This window comes from Microtus ochrogaster, chromosome 8 (assembly GCF_000317375.1).
Source record: "Microtus ochrogaster isolate Prairie Vole_2 chromosome 8, MicOch1.0, whole genome shotgun sequence".
Lineage (NCBI taxonomy): Eukaryota > Metazoa > Chordata > Mammalia > Rodentia > Cricetidae > Microtus > Microtus ochrogaster.
Window position 1 is genome coordinate 38789882 of NC_022015.1, and position 15159 is coordinate 38805040.

General features: G+C 52.8%; 2 protein-coding genes across 4 annotated transcripts; one reads left to right on the forward strand and one right to left on the reverse strand.

The window, feature by feature from the left end:
- Positions 1–656: 656 nt before the first annotated feature.
- Positions 657–2441, reverse strand: LOC102001072 (glutathione S-transferase P-like). Its single transcript, XM_026781658.1, has 5 exons — positions 2335–2441; positions 2136–2223; positions 1204–1313; positions 998–1102; positions 657–845 (listed from the first exon to the last, which is right to left on the reverse strand). Exons 1-5 carry the CDS (start codon positions 2425–2427, stop codon positions 657–659), a joined length of 585 nt encoding a protein of 194 aa, XP_026637459.1. The 5' UTR covers positions 2428–2441.
- Positions 2442–9253: 6812 nt separating this feature from the next.
- Positions 9254–13813, forward strand: LOC101982664 (calcium-binding protein 2). 3 transcript variants are annotated; one of them, XM_005351642.2, is made up of 7 exons: positions 10118–10174; positions 10652–10810; positions 11483–11513; positions 12176–12310; positions 12741–12850; positions 12967–13114; positions 13634–13813. In XM_005351642.2, the coding sequence occupies exons 1-7, from the start codon at positions 10118–10120 to the stop codon at positions 13657–13659; spliced, it is 666 nt and encodes a 221-aa protein (XP_005351699.1). In that variant the 3' UTR covers positions 13660–13813. The 3 variants fall into 3 exon arrangements, with proteins under 3 accessions (XP_005351700.1, XP_005351699.1, XP_005351701.1); XM_005351643.3 differs by lacking the exons at positions 10118–10174; positions 10652–10810 and adding an exon at positions 9254–9415; XM_005351644.2 differs by lacking the exon at positions 10652–10810.
- The last annotated feature ends 1346 nt before the right edge of the window (positions 13814–15159 follow it).

The following is a 15159-nucleotide window of genomic DNA, read 5'->3' on the forward strand; positions in this document are numbered from 1 at the left end:
GCGTTTTCTGGTGTGCAAAAGTTTGCCTCACCTCCCAGACAGAGCAAAAATCCAGTCACTAGTCTCCAAAAGTCCCCAATTTCAAATCAGCTGGAAGACCTTGGCCTGCCTGGGACCCTTGCACAGGAGACCTGCTCATTGCCTGAACACGGGTTAGGAACATTCAACAGTCCTCCGAATGCACATGTGATATACCCAAGTATGTACATGTGTCAGTCCTGAGGGTAAGTGCCAGAACAGTTCACGAACTGGGACCGCAACTAGCCGATACCCTTAGGCTATCGCTGTCTTTTTATCAGCTGAAGGACCTCTGGGTTTTAAGGTCAACCACCTCCCAGCAGGGAGCCCCCCAGTGGTACTTGAGGCAAGCTGTTATCAACCCTGCTGAAGGTCACCAGTACCCTCACACCTACCCCTAAAGACCACAGTTCAGCTTCCTACTATTGTTTTTCTCTTTCTTTTTCTAAGTTTTTTGAGACAGGGTTTCTCTGTGTAGCCTGAAAGTCCTCTGTAGACCAAGCTGGCCTTGAACTCGGAGACCTGCTTGCCTCAGCCTCCTGAGTGCTGGGATGAAAGGGGCGCTATGTACCACCACCACTGGTTTCTGCCATTGTTTTTATTGGTCCATGGGTAGGGGTTGGGGGAGACAGGTGGGCTCATATCTTTAGGCGAGCAGAAATGGGGCGGTTCACATGCTCAGGGGAGTCCAGGAAGGCTTTGAGTTTGGGTCGGGCTCTGAGGCGTGCCACATAGGCCAACAGCAAGGGGAAGTCATTCAAGCAGTCAGGGAACAGGAGCTTGTGGTTCAGCAGCAAGTCTAGCAGTCGGTAGTCAGCAAAGGAAATCTATGGGACAAGGGTATATGACAGGGCTTGAGTTGGGGCCAGAGGGAGAAGCTCCATGAAGCCAAACGCTGGACGCTTCCCGCCTCCACTGCTGTATCAGGCAATTTGGCCTCAGTTCAGAGAAAGTGGGAAAGGCCTGAGCCAGTGCTCACCTGGTCACCCACAATGAAGGACTGGCCTCCCTTGTTCTGGGCCAGCAGAGTTTCAAATGGTTTCAGGTGTCCCGGAAGTTCCTTCAGATACTGGGCTTTGCCCTCCTCCTGTGGACAGAAATGATGGCCCCAGCTGGGGATGTACAGCCAGACTGCCCAAGGTGATCTCCCTTTCCTGACCACCCTACTGGGCACTCGCCTGTAGCCCTACATACATAGTTACGGAGAACCTGGCCAATGTGCCTGACGAGGTCTTCCAGTCCGTCATTGACCATGTCCACCAGAGCTGCCTCTTGCTGGTCTTTGCCGTAGAGCCCTGGGTCAGGAAGCAGGCAGCAGGCTCAGGTTCTGGACTCAGAACTCAGCCTGCGCCGTCAGGACCCTACTCTGTAGCTTTGCTTTGGAGATCTTCCCTGCCTACGTCAGCCACACCACCTTCACAAGGTCAGTCAGCCCAAGGCCACAACCAACTGAAGCCCAGGCCTGTTTTCTGGGCCGCACCTGTCACTGGATCTGTCACACCAAGGGAAGGCAAAGACTCTGGTTTGTCCCTTCCCTAGAACAGGCTGTCTAGGGACCTAGACAGTGAAGTGTGAAGGCCGCTATCCATATATATCCTGTGATGCTCAAGGCAGTTGTGGTGGCAGGCCCCAACTCAAGGCCTCAGTCTGCTCTCTAAGCCCTGCAGAAGTTATGGAACTCCAGGCACCCCCTTTCCTAAGCAGGCCCACAGAGAATAGTTGCCTCGGCCTCCTTCCTGCTATTCTTCAGTTAGGCCGAGGCCTCCTCACTGTGGTGATGGGTTTCCCTGACTCGGGTATGGCCAGGCGAGGAAGAAATGGACAGAAAGGCCTACTAGAAAGTCTCTACCCCACTGCGTTGTCACACAGAAACTGGAGGCCCGCCTCTTATGAGAGAGAGGTCATCTAGGGAAAAGTGATATAAGTTTCACAGAAACTCACAGCCTCTGGCTGTGTAGACAGCCCCGGAACACACCTAGGTGCCTTCTGGAACCTGGGCCTGCAACCTTCCTCTAGGGCAACCCTCTTGCCCTCTACCCAGGTGAGACATTGGTTGCTGCAGGTGAGGCAGCTCGAAGCCCCAGGGCATTTGACAGATGCTGCGCTTCAGGACTCACCGAAGGAGCGGCCCAGGTGCCGCAGGACGGCATTCGATTGGTACAGGGTGAGGTCTCCATCCTGGAACTTGGGGAGCTGGCCAAACAGCTGGGGGAAGACAGCTCTGTAAGGGGTGCTGCCCCTGGCTGCCCCCAACCCTAGTCACAGCACCCTAAGGCTGCGCCCCAACCCCATCCCCACTGAAGTGTAGGCACTCACACAGGAAGCCTTGAGTGTCCCCTGCCCCCAGGCATCCATTGTCACTACTTCCTCAGTCCAGCTCTGGCCCTGGTCTGCTAGCAGCATGCGCATAACCTCGCAGCGCCCTGTGTTGGGGTACAGGACAGGAACTGAGGAACAGTGAAGGGACGGGAGTTTGTTAGAGTGGGAGGCAGACACGGGAACCGAACTGAAACGCTAGCTTTGGAGCCTCGTTGGGAGGGGAGAAATGTAGTAGAGGCCAAGCCCTAATAGTATCATGGAGAGCGGGGACCCAACTTCACCCCCAACGTCCCAGGAAAGGAAGCGTGCTGCCTGGGCAGTCCTGGCCCCTCCAACCATAGTTTGTAGTCCCGCCCCAACACGGCCTTGGCCACGCCCCCAGGCCCGGCAGCCCAGAACCAGAGCGACCCCGAGGACTACAGCTTGTGCCCTTCATCTTGAAAGCGCTGAGGCCACACCTCGGAAGGGGAAATAGACGATGGTGTAAGGCGGCACTAGGAGAGATAGACAGAAAACACGATGAAGACCTCATGGCGGTTGGGGGTGGGGTGCCAATTCTGGCCAGGCACCGCCCTCACCGCCCAGCTTCATACTTAACTTGTGGGTGATGAGGTGCGGTGCAAGCTCAGCAGCAAGACAGAAGGTGAACAGGGCCTTATATTTACAGCGAGGCTCCGCCTCCTCAGACCGCCCTAGAAATATACACCAAGTCTCTGAGTTCAGTACACTAGGCTCTAGGCTAAGGTTAGGTGAGGTGGGGCGGGGACTGTACTGGGGCTTTGCAAGAGGCACGCGTGCTAAGCCTCACACCTTAACACGCCCCAAACACACTGTTCTTGGTGTACTCATGAGCTTGGACAATGCCTTGCAAGCATGAAGGTCTCCAACCAACAGCATATATATAGTAACTGCTCAATAAATGCTTGCTGTAAGAATAAGGCAATATAGCCGGGCGGTGGTGGGCACGCCTTTAATCCCAGCGTTAGGGGGCAGGCAGATCTCTGTGAGTTCGAGGCCAGCCTAGTCTACAAGAGCTAGTAGTTTCAGGATAGGCTCCAAAGCTACAGAAACCTTGTCTTAGAAAAAAAAAAAAAAGAAGAAGAAGAAAAAGAAAAGAAAAGAAAAGAAAAGAAAAAATAAGGCAATGTGGCAATGTTACTTGGCCTGGTAGCTCACTCATTTAATCCCAGCACTAAGGGTGCAGAGGCCCGCAGCTCTCTGTGAGTTCAAAGCCAGCTTGGTCTACACCTAGAGTGCCAAGCCAGACAGAGCTTTATAGTGAGACCCTGTCTTCTCAAGAAAAGAAAGAATAAGGAAATGTTCACAAATCCACTATCCCCTCCTGTCCTGGTGACACTGTAACAGAAAGAAGACTTACAGGATTACATCCTCAAGACTAGCTCGGTTCTGCTTTCTAGAGACAGAAACTAAAACAGAGCTGAAGTGACATGCTCAAGGCTACACAGCCGGTAAACAGGATTTAAACCGCCGCCTTGGTCTGGCCAGTTCCTGGGAACTTCACTTTTTAAGCTCATTATTTTTTTCTCTTTGGTACCTTGTTGAAGAAAAGCAGAATGTGTCCCTTCCAAATAAGCTTCTCTAACATAAAACATATCTTTGAGGCTGGCTATGGCAGTGCCCTTGTGAGATCCAAGAAGGAAGATCATGTGAGACCAGCCTGGGCTGCATAGTGAGACCCTGTCTCAGAAAATAAAATTAGGGGCTGAGGAGCTGGTTCAACGGTGAAGAGCACGTACTGCTCTTGCAGAGGACCTGGATTCAGATCCCAGCACCCATGCCAGGCGGACCACAACCACCGATAACTCCAGCTCCATGGGGTCTAAAGCCTCTAGCTCCTGAGGGCACCTGCATGCACACACACACACACACACACACACACACATAAAAATAAAATAAAAAAATCTTTTAAAAGATAATAGAAACTCAGGGACATGCCACCTGGCCTGACGCCGAACTCAACTCCAGGAAGCCACAGAAAAGAGAGCAGACTCCCGGGAGTTGGTCCTCTGATCCTCACAGCTGGTACAGCATGATGTGCACTCGCAACACTGCAATAAAGTAAAAATTAAACAAAATTACTGCAAAACCTGGGCAACGGAGAACAGCAAACGGTGGTAAGGATTTCTCCCTCCCTCCCTTCCTCCCTTTCTGCTTAAAGGTGAGAAACAAATTTGAGTGTTTATGCATGTGTGTGCATGTTTGCATGTATGTGCACGTGTACATGTGCAGGTGTGGGCTGTGTGTATTTGTGTTGTAAGCATTTGTGTATATGTGTGATGTGTGTGTATGTGTGTATGGTATATATATATGTGTGTGTGTGTGGCATGTGTATATGTGTGTGTGGTGCATGTTACATTTGGTGCATGTATGGTTTATTGTATGTGGAGTGTGTATGTATCTGGGAGGACAACCTTGAGTGTATTTTCTGCCATCAGCTTTTCTGAACAGGAGAGCAGGTCTCACTGCCTGGAGCAGGGTAGCCTGGTTGGCCAGTGAGCCCCAAGGACCCTTTCTCCATCACATGCTCTGCCTTTTGTTGTTTTAGTGGGTCCTGGGGGTTCAAGTCAGGTCCTTGTGTTTGCAAGGCAAGCAGCTGGCAGACTGAGCTATCTTATCTCCCAAGCCTGGGAAACTAATTCCTTGAGCTCAAACCTCATCAGCCCGAAGGAGTGTGCAGACAAACTCAACTTTGTTCCTTTCTACCATGTATTTCTTGTGCTGGTTCCCCTCTGAATGCCCGCGGTGGCCTTTTACAGTTCTCACTACCTCCCTACCCTTTAGTTTCTGCCTGTGGAAGATGCTGGTCAGTGGAACTGGAAGCCCAAGTTTCTCCCATGACTTGTTGCTTTTTATAGTTTTTTTTTTTTTTTTTTTGGTTTTTTGAGACAGGGTTTCTCTGTGGCTTTGGAGCTTGTCCTGGGACTAGCTCTGTAGACCAGGCTGGCCTCGAACTCACAGAGATCCGCCTGCCTCTGCCTCCCGAGTGCTGGGATTAAAGGCATGCGCCACCATCGCCTGGCTGCTTTTTATAGTTTTTGAGATAAGTTTTCATCTATTTATTCTGAGGATCTCACTGTGTGGCTGGTTTTCCCACAAAACTCAGCAAGGTTGAAGGAGAACATCCTGTGCCTCCAGCATGGAGTCTCCAAACCACTTCTCGAGCCTGTGCATCCTGTGCCCTTTCCACACAGGCCAGGTTTGGGGGCAGAGATACAGGACAAACCACACAGGGAAGTTCCGGTCTATGGCATGCCGAGGACTCTAGCCAGCCTCCCTCCTTTCACCTCCCCCTGCCGTGTCCCTCAAGGGAGACTCTCAGTAGGTCAGAGCCACAAGGAAGGTGGAGGTGTAGAACCATCCACCTAACACTTGGAAGAACCAAAATTACCCCAATTAGGAGAACCCCAACAGCCAAGGCTCTTGCTTGGGAAGCACTTCCTCTCCCGTGAGCCCTCAGCTTTGTGGGGCTGGGAGCAAGTGCAGGAGGTGGTGCCAGAGCTGGGCTCTCATCCCTGGCTCACAGCTGGAGGAACATCTGCCCTGCAGGAGCCGCTTACTAAGAGCTTTCATAGACGATCCCATTTCATCTCCCATGCAACCCTGGGAAGAAGTTAAGGAGGAAGGGAGGGAGGAAGGCTTGTTGCCATTACGCAGATGGGACATGGTGTCTGCCAGACATTCCTTCATCATGTGGAAGCACCGCGGACTTTGGAAAGCAGGTGCTATAGTTCAAATAGGTGACCCCAAAGGTCTGTGTAGTAAAGACTTGGTTATCAGACTGTGTAGTACTATTAGAATAGGTTCTCAGCCTGTGGGTATGCTACTTACATTACTTAATGATTTATAACTAGCAAAGTTATGAAGTTGCAATAAAAATAATTTTATGGTGGGGATCACCAGAGCATGAGGAACTATATTAAAGGGTCTTAGCATTAGGAAGGCTGAGAACCACTGCCTTCCAGAGTTCCACGCGACTGCCTGAGATCACAGTCCTCTGGTTCTACAAGCCCAGACTTGGACCTGGCTCTGGGATCACCCCCAGGGCCTCCTCTTGTGGGTCCCAGAAGCAGATCCTTGACATTTCAATGGGCCAAGCTCTCTCTGTCCATCCCCAACCTCCAGACTGTGTGTCTATCCACACCTGTTTCTAGGGCAATTTAAAGACATATACAGCTTTAGTTTATGTAAAATTCACCTGTATATAATGAATGTTCTGAGGGTTTTATTATATTCAGCATTGAGTAATTGTCACCACTGTCCAAGTCCAGAACATTGTTCTTGAGCCAAAAGTCCCCATTAGCAGTGACCCCACATCACCAGGGTACCAGCGGTTCCCTTTTCTGACGTGTCACATGAAAGGACCCAGACAGTATTCATCTTTTGTCTTTCTGGCACCTTTCATTTAGCATAGCATTTTTCCACAGTCTATCCACGTATTTGGTATGCATCAATACTTTCTAACTATGGCTGAAAACGACTCCATTGTATGGGGCTGGAGATGCAGATCAGTTGGTAAAGTGTTTGCCATGCATAAAGCTGGCCTGAGCTCAATCCCCAGCACCACGTAAACCAGGCATGATGGCTCCTGCCTGTAATCCTAGCATTCTGGAGGTGGAGGTGGGAGGTTCAGATGTTCAAGGTCATCCTCCACTCCGTAGAATTCAAGGGCACCTGGGCTATGTGAGAGTCAGCTTCAAAAAAAAAAAAGCCAAAAAAGCCACGTAAGCCAGATGTGGGTGGTGGTGCACATCTTTAATCCCAGCACTCAGGAGGCAGAGGCAGGCGAACCTCTGTGAGTTGAAGGCCAACCTGGTCTACAGAGTGAGTTCCGGACAGCCAGGGCTACTCAGATAAATCACTGAGTGGTGCATGCCTACAATCCCAGGTGCTTGACAAAAGGAAAGGAGAAAGAAAAAGGGGGGAAGAGAAATGGCTGGACACGGAGCTTGTTGGTAGAGTATTTGCCTGGCACATTGAGGCCCTGGGTTTAATCATTGAAATTAAACAATGAAAAGAGGGACAGGAGGCAATGCCGGGAACCCAGCCCTGGCAGCCCCTCTTGCAGAACAGGGGGACATTTTCAAGGGTGGCCTTGCCTGGCGCAGAGGGACTGAAGAGCCACTTGCAGAGTCGCTGTGAACAATCACAAGCCCTTCCCAACCTTAACCGCCTGGCCAGACTCCACACACCTCTCAGGCTTGGCCTGTCTCAGATCTCAGAACTTCCTCTAGGCTGTGTTCAGAGTTTCCTCTTCGCGGAGGCCACCTGCTCCCAGACACCTTGTCTCCAAGCATGCAAGGCCTCTCTCTAACAGTCTTTGAGACTCTCCTTGTATTTCCCATCAACTGTAGTCCTACATTGCTGAAGGTAATTGCTCCTACCAACTCAAAAGTTCCAGAAGTGAGGCTGGCTGCCTGCTCCCAGGATCAGAGGATTCAGAGCTGATCCTCAACCAACACCACCCTCTGATGCCCCCATCTGTTGCTGCTCATACCTTCTACAGAGGGCACTGATGCCCTTGCCTGCCTCCTGAGGGCTCTGCCCAATGCTACGAAAGCACCCAGACACTGCTGGATCACTGTTGATGACTGTTAACCTCAACCAGGACTAGATTGACACCAGTGGACACAGCCTAGATCCAAGTGTTCCTCTTCCCTGCCTAGGTGGGTGTTCCCAATCACAAACAGACTGCTTGGGGGCCCTTGTCTGAGTTAAAGTCACCGAACTGGGAGTTCTTAGGGCAAGTGGGTCTGTTATGTGGTCCCAGCCTGGGACTAGACACCAGGGTGGTTTCATGTCACCCAGGCTAGTCTAGACCTCACTGTGTACCCAAGGATGACCTTGAACTCTGGATTCTTCCACCTCCATTCCTGGGTGTTTTACAGGTGTACACCACTATGCCTGGTTTATTCGGTCCTGGGGATTGAGGCCAGGGTCTTTCTACATGCTAGACAATCACTCTACTGAGTGACCTAGAGGCCCAGCCTCTCTCTTTCCCCCTCCCCTGGCCTTGATGCTTGCAAGTGAGTCGGTGAGTAGATGACAGAGTCACCAGCTCAGATGGCAGACATGGCGTGGGATCTGGTTCCCTAGGACAAAGGCTGGTGCAGAGGGCAGGTGAATAAATCATGAGGGGCCTGCAGCAGGCCAGCAGGCCACAGCTGACCTCATTCTGGAAGTGAGGCGTAGGCAGCTGCGTGGTGAGTGGCTGGGGTGTGGCAAGGGGGAAGGGGTTTTGTGGCACCTCCACCCTTGTTCCTTGAGAGGAACTTGAAGGTCACTGGAGAGGTGGGGAGACAGAAGCTAAAACAGAGGTGTCCTGGGGTTCCAGGTGGGGGAGGGCGAAGCAGGTGGCATGCTTTTCCAGAATCTTGGAGTAAAAGAGTAGGAAGGGCAGACAGACAAAGCAAGGTGAGAAAGAGCCTCTGAGCATCTGTGAAAGGGACTGAGGGGAGCAGACAGGGGCTGAGGAGAGTGGATGGGGGGCTGAGGGGAACGGAGAAAGGTCAAGGCACAGAGAGAGGGCCAGAGGGTCATGGGAACAGTGCTAGACCAAGACAGAGCTGATGGAGAATGAACAGGATACGGAGCATGCTCAGACCACCAGCCAGAGATGTGCCAGCAGGACTTGGGGGCTGAAGGAGGCCCATCCACTTGGGAGCCTAGCCACCTGGGTCAGCAAGGAGACCTGGGGTGCAGTCTGTGAAGGCCGGAAGGAGGGAGGAAGATGAAGATTTCAGAGATGGGCTACATGAGGGGCAATGGAAGAAGATAGTGACTTTAGGGGAGTTGGACTCTACTAATCCCCAGAACCAAAAGGGAAACGGTATCTGAGCTTCCTTCCTGCAGATCAACCAGCCCCAGCAGGAACAAAAAAGGTGCTACATCCAGGGCCATGGCCCTGCCTGAGGGCCCAGCAGATGGCAGCCTCTCTGAAGGGGACTCCATCCCATCCACAAACACTCCAGGACCCAGCCAGGACCTAGCCAACCCCACTGCCCGCAGGCGGGCCCTCCTCCGTGAGCTGGAGGCCCAGGTGCAGGCTGCCTATGGGCAGGTAAGGGGCAGGAACTGTTCTTTAGGGGAACCCACATCCCAGCTGGATATAAGACAGCCCCAGGGCCAAGTCCACATACAGGTGATCAGAGGGCTGAGAAGAAGCTAGGGACCCATCTCTGTGGATACGAAGGGATCCAGTACCCAGCGTGATCCTTTATGTAAGGTATCGAGCACTGGTCCAATTACAGGGTAAAAGAGCCCTGAACGGAGACAAGGTCCTGGCCGCAGACTTCAGACCGGCCAAAGGTAAAAGTGGGTAGGCTCTCTCTCCGAAGACTCATCTTCCAGTCCCCAATTGCCACAGAGAGTTGGGCTCCAGCTGACCCAGGCATGGGGTGCCAGCTCCTTCCGTGGGGATCCAAGCCTGCTTCTGAAGGTGCTGATTGGGGAGATTAGAGAAAGGCTAAGAGGAGAAGGGCTAGGGGCGGTGTTCAGAAGACCCTCCTGAGGAAGTTCCAGGAGGCTGTGCCTTCCAGGGAGCCTTGACTCTGAGTACCCCCCTACTTGCAGAGATTCTCTGAGATAATCCGGGATTGGATTAGGGCCCAAGCCCCGGGCCCAGGGCCCCCCGCCTGCCCACCCGCCCCTGATCTTGCCCACAAAACCCCAGGAAAATCCTCTCCAGTGCTCCCAGGCTGTCCCTGAAAACAGCAGGAGGCTGGCAGAATCCACAGCATCCTCCCAGGACTCAGGGCCTGGCATGGTTCAGGGACCCATGGGGAACTGTGCCAAGCGGCCCTGGCGCCGGAGGCCTAAGGTAGGAAGATGAAGGGGAAACCTAAGGCCAGAAACCTGGGTGGCCCCATGTGTCGGGCAGGCAGTAGCCAGAGACCTAGGAGTACTGGGCTGGATTAGAGAGGTCCGCGGGCTCCAGGGGAGATGGAGGGGACATCTGTATGCTTTTCTTAAGGAGATGTTTTTCTGGACAAACAGCCCCTCTGATCTTGGCTGGGACTCCCCTGCTAAGTTAATAGTCCAGCTGCCCGTTCTGGGCAGGCCCTACTCTCTCAGCCGTGGCCAGGGTGACCAGAGTAAGAGGCCACAGGCTACAGGTTTCCTCAAGGACCTGGGAGAGGCCCTCACCTCTTAGGGGTGAACCTTTCCAGCCTAGAGAGTTAATGGGGCTTGTGTACTCAGAGGCCCCGCCCCCTCTGCCAGGGGCTGAGCTCCAGAGAACGGAGCTGGAGAGGGGCTGGGGGGGGATTGCTTCGGCTTATGGCTGAATTTGCCACAGGAACACTGGCAGTGGCCTGGAGCCCCCCTAGGGAGCCCCAGTCCCGGCCCTAGCCCCAGAGCTGCGGAGCAGGAGGGCACCCAGGGCTACTCGGTGCTTGGCAGTCTGGTGGGGCCAGCCTGCATCTTCCTTCGACCCAGCATCGCCGCCACCCAGCTCGTATGTACAGTCACTCCTCTGCCAGCCTGCTGCCCCGGTCCCTTCGCCTCATCGCTCCCTGAATAGGAGGGAGAGGCCGGAGAGGACGTCGGAGGATAGACACGCAACCCCGGGGTTGGGACCAGAGCGGTAGCTCCAGAACAAGTTAAGAGTTCAGGGAGCCCCTAGATCCATACCAGACATTGGGGGTGGGTAGGGACCCAGAGAAACAGCCACCCAAGGATTGGGGGTGCAGCCCAGTGACAGAGCACTTGCTTTTCGCAAGACCAGGGTCACGCCTACAAAAACAGAAAAGTAAGTTCTTCCAAGGGAAGATGACTGGAGGTGGCAGGGTTCTCAGGAGAGGGACAGTGGCAAAGCCGACTTGCAGTGACATTGAGCACAGCTGGGTTGTGTATGACTATGACGTTCTGTCTGGCCCTGGGATCTACCTCTGTCAAAAGGAGCTATGTACCTCAAAAGACAGTGTAGGAACAGGGGTCCTGAGGGTCCCCTGGCAGGTTACAGGAAAAGAGAACCCCAAGACACCCAGGCAGGTGAGCAGGACTGGGCAGAATAAGTCGCAGGCCCTGGGTATGCTGTGGTGTGGGCTGGATGACGAACCCAAGAAACAGAAGGAAGGTGCTGAGGCCTGGGTGTGCCAAGGAATCCCTAAGCCATCTGTGCCTGCAGGACCGGGAGCTGAGACCAGAGGAGATTGAAGGTAAAGAAAGAATTCAAGGAGGGGCTAGTCGAGGTGGGGCATGGATGGAGATTAGAAGGGGAGGTTTGGGGCTGGGGCCTCTGCAGGGTCCAGGAAGGGTAAGAAGGTTATGGGGTGAGACTGGGCAGGGAGGGATGGCAAACCCTCCCTTCTTCGGCTGCCAACCCCTTGGTCTCAGTGACCACACTGGTCAAGGGCCTCTTTCATATTTGTCCTGGCTGTCCACTGTGGGCCTGGCCCCTCACTGAGAACCAGGAAGCACTGCTAACCAATAGATAAGGCCCCACCTTCTGGAGATAGCTACAGTGGCAGCTGTGTGGGTCTGGAGAGGAAGAAAAAGCAGAGAAGCCTCCCTGGAGTCGGTGACACTGAAGCCGAGGAGGGAAGAATGGAATCTCCCTGAGCTCATAGCTTTTCTAGCTTTCCTCCCCCTTTCCCTTCTCTTTTTAATCACCTAGAGCAGAAACTGACACGTAGTAGATGCTTCCCAAACATTCCATGAGAACAGAAATTTAAGACCATATGTGCAAAAGCCCTAAGACAGCAAATAGGAACTGAGGTTTAAGAGCAAGAAGGGACTGGAACAAAGGGGACAGATGGGCTGATCCCAGCTGGCAGCCAGGGAGAGTTTTGGAAAGGACTAAGCTCACTCTGCCCGGCAGAGCTGCAGGTCGCCTTCCAGGAGTTTGACCGAGACCGGGATGGCTATATCGGCTACCGGGAGCTGGGTGCCTGCATGCGGACGCTGGGCTACATGCCTACAGAGATGGAGCTCATTGAAATATCACAGCAGATCAGTACGTGCCTCAGCCCGTGCCTCAGACCCACCCCACCCCCGCACTTCAGCCCCGGCCCAGACCTGAGGTAGCTGCATGCACTGACCCAAGAGCACAGGGCATAACTGTCTTTAAAGGACAGCTGCCTCCTAAGAATCTACTAGGAGAGTGGCGAGGATGACACGACCCCCTCCTGCCTCCCCCGACCTGTTTACCAATAGTGACTGAAGCTCAGAGAGGTGAAGTCTTTGTCCAGAGCAGGCTCGGGAAAGAACAGTGAGTCTTACGAGCCTGCTTGAGGATGATTCTCACCAGTAGCTGCAGATGACGCAGCCTCTGGTACCCAGGGATGAGAGCCCATCCAGTGCCATGAAGGAAGGGACCAGGGGCCAGAGGGAAGGCGGTGGGCTGGGGAAGGCAGGTCAGGTGCTAGGCCAGGGTCTTCCCTCAGGTGGTGGGAAGGTGGATTTTGAAGATTTTGTGGAGCTGATGGGTCCCAAGCTGTTGGCAGAGACTGCGGATATGATAGGCGTGAAGGAGCTTCGAGACGCCTTCCGGGAGGTGCGCCGGGGTGGGAGGGGTGGAGGGTGGGGGAGACTGTGAGATTGCAGGAGTTAAGGGCTGAGCGGATGTGGGACTCAGTCACTGACCCCAGGCCACCATCGATGCTGCCACAGTTTGACACCAATGGAGATGGCTGCATCAGTGTGGCAGAGCTGCGGGCAGCCCTCAAGGCTCTGCTGGGGGAACGCCTCAGCCAGAGGGAGGTAGATGAGATACTCCGAGACATCGATCTCAACGGAGATGGCTTGGTTGACTTTGAAGGTAACGCCTCCCCTGTTTAGCTGAATATGCCCTGAAGATTCCAAACCAGCAGTTCTTCACTTGTGGGCCTTGACCCTTTGGGGGTTGCATATCAGATATTTATATTAGGATTCATAACAATAGCAAAATTAGTAACAATGGAAATAATTTTATGGTCGGGGTCACCACAACATGAGGAAGTGTATTAAAGGGTCACAGTGTCAGGAAGGTTGAGAAACTCTGATCTAAACAGACCCGGGTTAAACATTATTGGAGGATCAAGGAGGCAGGGCTATTATACTCCCTACTGGCGAGAGAAGAAATCCGTGTCAGTTCTCAGGATAGCTAAAGTACTTACTTAGGATAAGGAACTAGGGAGAGCCAAGATTGTAATCTGGGCAGCTGAGGCCCCTCCTCCTGGTTCTCAGATGCCTTTGAAGGTCTCCTCAAGCCCACTCTAGCCCACTCTTGAGCAGGCAGATCTGCCAACCCTGATGGGGTCAGGAGGGCAGACCTGAAACCTTGCCCTTGTCCTGGCAGAATTTGTTCGGATGATGTCTCGGTGAGCTTATATAGAAGCTGGAGTGGACCAGCCTGGAGGACCACAGCCGCTGAGCCGCAGAGGATCCCATGTATTCCTGGAAACTCATTACGAATCAGACTGTGTGCCTCCTCCCACCCCTGCTGGGCATAGTGCCCTCTCCTGTCACCACCCTTAGCTCTCCCTGGTTCTCTGACAATAAAGCATTTTCCAGCTTGTGGAGAAAGAGGTTTTCCTACTTGTTTATCCTAGAAGTCTGGCATGTGACCCCAAAAGTCAACCCCTGGAGCTGGCCTTCTAACCACAGGTTACCTCAATTGTGAGTTCAGGGGGTATGGAGATCCCCTCTTCTTCCTCTCTGGATCCTGGATCCAGTCCAAAGGAAGTGATAAAAGGTATCGCTGAGCTAGGCATGATAGTGCACACCTTTAATCCCAGCTCTCAGGAGACAGAGGCAGATGAGTCTCTGAGTTCGAGGCCAGACTGGTCTACAAAGTGAGTTCCAGGCCAGCTAGGGCTTCCTAGGGAGACTTTGTCTCAAAAGCAAAAACAAAAACCACACACAGAGCCGGGCGGTGGTGGCGCACGCCTTTAATCCCAGCACTTGGGAGGCAGAGGCAGGCGGATCTCTGGGAGTTCGAGGCCAGCCTGGTCTACAGGAGCTAGTTCCGGGACAGGCACCAAAGCTACAGAGAAACCCTGTCTCGAAAAACCAAAAAACAAAAAACAAAAAAAAAACCACACACAGAGAGGAACACATGCAGGTGCACACACACACACGTACATGCATACATCAGTGCTCTGAGTTCTGTGCTTGAAGATGCCCAGGACAGAGCCCTTCTCCAGTTCTGTCATGTATGTATTACTGCCACAGCCTGGGAGGAGCATTGCTCAGAGCTTTCAGGAGGATGGTAGCTAGCAGAAGCCCCCCATTCTGTGCCTCTGTCTGATAGCTAGGGCTTCTTTTTTTGTTGTTTGTTTGATTGTTTTTGTTTTCCGAGACAGACCTGGCTATCTTGTAACCAGGCTGGCCTTGAACTTCCCGAGCACAGTGGGAAGGGAATAGGACTGGTCAGCCCTGCCCAATTCAAGGCCCATCTAATGGACAGTCTGGGCTGGGGGTCTTTTAGGTCAGCATAAAGCATGGGTCCTTCCTGCCCTAACTAGCTGTCCTTTCCTTTACTAGTATCCCTAACCTAAATCTTCACTCTACTAGACACTCAGATCTCCACACAAAGAGCCTTCACAGCTCTTGGATGCTGGGAAGCTGTAGGTCTCCATCCAATGCCATTTTTGTTTGTTTTCGTTTTCTGAGACAGGGTTTCCTTCAATATACAATTACTGAAAATTGACTTTAGACAATAAAACTGGGCCTAGTGTTAGTGGCACACACTTTTAAACCCAGCACTTAGGAGATAGAGGCAGATGGATCTCTGTGAGTTCAAGGCCAGTCTGGTCTACAACGTGAGTTCCAGGACAGCCAGGGCTACACAGAGAAACCCTTGTCTTTTTCTTTTCCTTTTTT